The sequence below is a fragment of the Uranotaenia lowii genome, chromosome 2 (assembly GCF_029784155.1).
Source record: "Uranotaenia lowii strain MFRU-FL chromosome 2, ASM2978415v1, whole genome shotgun sequence".
In the NCBI taxonomy this organism is placed as follows: domain Eukaryota; kingdom Metazoa; phylum Arthropoda; class Insecta; order Diptera; family Culicidae; genus Uranotaenia; species Uranotaenia lowii.
Window position 1 is genome coordinate 20,231,974 of NC_073692.1, and position 3,491 is coordinate 20,235,464.

At 39.8% G+C, this 3,491-nt stretch overlaps 1 protein-coding gene across 1 annotated transcript; it reads right to left on the bottom strand.

The window, feature by feature from the left end:
- Positions 1 to 1,940: 1,940 nt before the first annotated feature.
- LOC129741141 (uncharacterized) lies at positions 1,941 to 3,275 on the bottom strand. The gene has a single exon (XM_055732845.1). It carries the CDS (start codon positions 3,273 to 3,275, stop codon positions 1,941 to 1,943), a length of 1,335 nt encoding a protein of 444 aa, XP_055588820.1.
- Between the last annotated feature and the right edge of the window lie 216 nt (positions 3,276 to 3,491).

Sequence of the window (3,491 nt, forward strand, 5' to 3'; positions counted from 1 at the left end):
CGAGCCTGAAGTTTGTATGGGATTTTGAGACATTTTGTTCGAGAGGAACATGAAAAACCAGTTTTTCGTCAATAACTTCTGTCTCCTTCGACCGATTTCTTTCAAAAACGGGTTTTCTTGAAGCCTAAACTATGACAAATATTTCATCACAAGGTTGCATTTCAATTAAAGTTAGGATAAAAAAGTTATTAAGCTTCAAAAATTGGCTAACTTTTTTAAGGGTGACATTCATCACTGTTTTAATGAGGCGACTAAATGTCCGACCAGAACACTCAATGTGAAATGCATGCCGTTTCGTCAAATAATGACCGATTTTAACCATTGTTGTTGCGCTCGATTGCAATTTTTAATGTTTTCTAATATTTGAGTTTGGATGATATTCACTTGATAGTTCGGGAAAAAGTAAGGGCAGAAAAATGCTAGAAAATTAGAAGAATTGCATAACCTCAGGGGCTTAAGAACATGACTGGACGATTTGTGATGCCAATAAAAAGATTCACCTTTATTTCCTTTCAAAAGAAAGCTACAGCTAATAAAATAAAATCGTGAGAAAGTGTAAAAGGACTTTTTTTTTCTCTGTTGTGGTATGAGCCTACTTGAATGAATTCGACTTTTTTTTTCGAAAAATTATCATTTTATTGGCATCATAAAGCGTTGGTCCATGTGTTTATCGATCTAAAAAAATGGTTGGCGGTTGGGTCTGAGAGTAACAACCATTCTGAAATGATTTTTTGAGAATAAAAAATGATACTGAGTTAGGAGAAAAGATGAAACATGAACAACCCCCTACCCCCCCCCCCCCCCCAAAGGCGAAAATATATACAAAAGACTGCCCCAAATTTGCTTGGGAAGTACAAAACCTGTAAAATGTTATACGCTGCATTGATTCAAGTCTTAGTACAAGATCTCATGCCAAATTTGGGCCAGATCGGATCACGAGAAGGGGTCGCATGAAGTTTGTATGGGATTTTGAGACATTTTGTTCGGAAGACACATGAAAAAGAAGTTTTCTTCAATAACTTTGGTCGCTGTTATAATTTACAATGAAAACCACCGTAAAAAGTTTAGCCCATTTTTAAGCCTAATAACTTTTTTTATCTTAACTCTTATCGAAATGCTGTCTTGGGATGAAATATTTTTCATAATTTCAGCTTTGAGAAAGGTTGTTTTTGAAAGGAATCGGCCGGCGGGAACCAAAGTTATTCATGTAAAACTGTTTTATTGGCATCACAAATCGTCCAGTCATGTTCCTAAGCCCCTGTGGTTATGCAATTTTTTTAAATGTCAAGCATTTTTCCGCCCTTACTTCTTTCCGAACTATTAAGTGAATATTATCCAAACTCAAATATTAGAAAAACATTAAAAATTGCAATCGAGCGCAACAACAATGGTTAAAATCGGTCATTATTTGACGAAACGGCATGCATTTCACATTGAGTGTTCTGGTCGGACATTTAGTCGCTTCATTAAAACAGTGATGAATGTCACCCTTAAAAAAGTTAGCCAATTTTTGAAGCTTAATAACTTTTTTATCCTAACTTTAATTGAAATGCAACCTTGTGATGAAATATTTGTCATAGTTTAGGCTTCAAGAAAACCCGTTTTTGAAAGAAATCGGTCGAAGGAGACAGAAGTTATTGACGAAAAACTGGATTTTCATGTTCCTCTCGAACAAAATGTCTCAAAATCCCATACAAACTTCAGGCTCGTTGAGTGACCCCTGCCCGTGGTCCGATCTGGCCCAAATTTGGCATGAGATCTTGTACTAGGCCCTGGATCAATTTTAGCCTGCAGCGTTTAACATTTCACAGGTTTTAAAATTCCCATACAAATTTGGGGCAGTCTAATGTTCATACTATCCAATAGTATTCGTCGAAGGGTGGTCGGGTTGTTGAAAACTTGGTTTGAGCAGGTTGAAAAGCGGTGATATGATTGGAGCGTCATCCTCGTTCATAAGTGGCCTTTCCGATGTAGTGATATACATGGATTCCCATGCGTTTAAATGTGACGCTTTGCGTACACATTTTTTTGAACTTAACCTTTCCCCAATCTATGTGATGATTAAGTTCTGACGCGTGGGCAGCTACACTTGATTCGTTGCTCCTGCTGTTATCTACTGCGTTTTTGTGCTCTTTGATTCTGGTTCTGAATTTCCGTCTGGTTTGCCCAATATAGACGGCCGGGCAGTTTTGACATGGAATCTCATAAATTCCAGATCTCTCTTCCGGTAGCACTTGGTCTTTTAGAGAAACCAGTCGATCTTTCAAAGTGTTTGAACTTTTGTAAGCCACTTTCAGACCATGTTTAGAGAGAATCTTACAGATACTATTTGTCAGTGGTGGGTGGTACGGCAGGCTGACTCTTTGGGATTCATCTCTTTCTGGTTTGAATGTGGTTGCGTTGCTACGGAGCTTTTTTCTTTCGTGTTTTCGGAGGATTTTGCTGACGAATTCTTGATCGTATCCGTTTAATTCACCAGCCTGCAAGATTTTTTGCTTTTCTAGTTCGAATTCATGGCTCTCCATCGGTATGTTGTACAGACGGTGGGCCATCGAATGAAAGGCAGCTTGCTTTTGCGCTCCAAAATGGTTTGAATCAACCGTAATATAGCGATCTGTTGACGTGGGTTTACGGTAAATTCCGAATTTCACCGTGTTATCTTCTTTTCTAGAAATTAACAGGTCGAGGAATGGAAGTTTCCCATCAACTTCTTTTTCGACGGTAAATTTAATCGAACTATGCTGGTTGTTCAAAACCTCAAGCGTTTGCGGGAGATACCGTTCCTTTACGGTGGCGAAGATATCATCAACATAACGCCACCAAACACGAGGGAAAAGTTTCTCCCGTTTTTCGAGATCTGTTTCGAAGTCACTCATGAAGAGTTCAGCCAGTAGGGGGGATAATTTACTTCCCATGCTGAGGCCGAAGGTTTGCTTGTAGAATTTACCCCGAAACAAGAAGTAATTCTGATTCATACAAACCTCGGCTATGGTGACGTACGCTGCTATTTGGTTTGGGGGTGCGCGGCGTCGCTCCAGGTGTCTGCGAAGGCTGCGTAAGGCGTCAGAAATGGGGACGCTGGGAAAAAGTGCGGAGACATCAAACGAGACTAAAATCTCTCCTCGACGCACTTTGAAATCCTTCAAATTTTCCACTAGGTCAACCGAGTTGAGGACACTTTTGCCGTGCTTAACTGGATATTTCCGCATTTCTTCTACCAACCACGCTGCCATTTTTTCGGTTGGTGTGCAGATGTTTGAAGAAATGGGCCTCATTGCGATTGGGTTCTTATGAATTTTTGGGAGGCAATACAATGATTGTTATAGCTGTAACTCCTCCTGACTGTTGATTCCGTCGTATACGATAAGTTGGGCTGTCAGACTCTCCTCGGTTTGGTTTGTTTTCAACTAGGCATTTCGCGTTAACGGAAAAGCCTCTTTCCATCGTCGCGTTGCCATGAGACAAAATTAGAATTTTCTTCAATAGGGTCG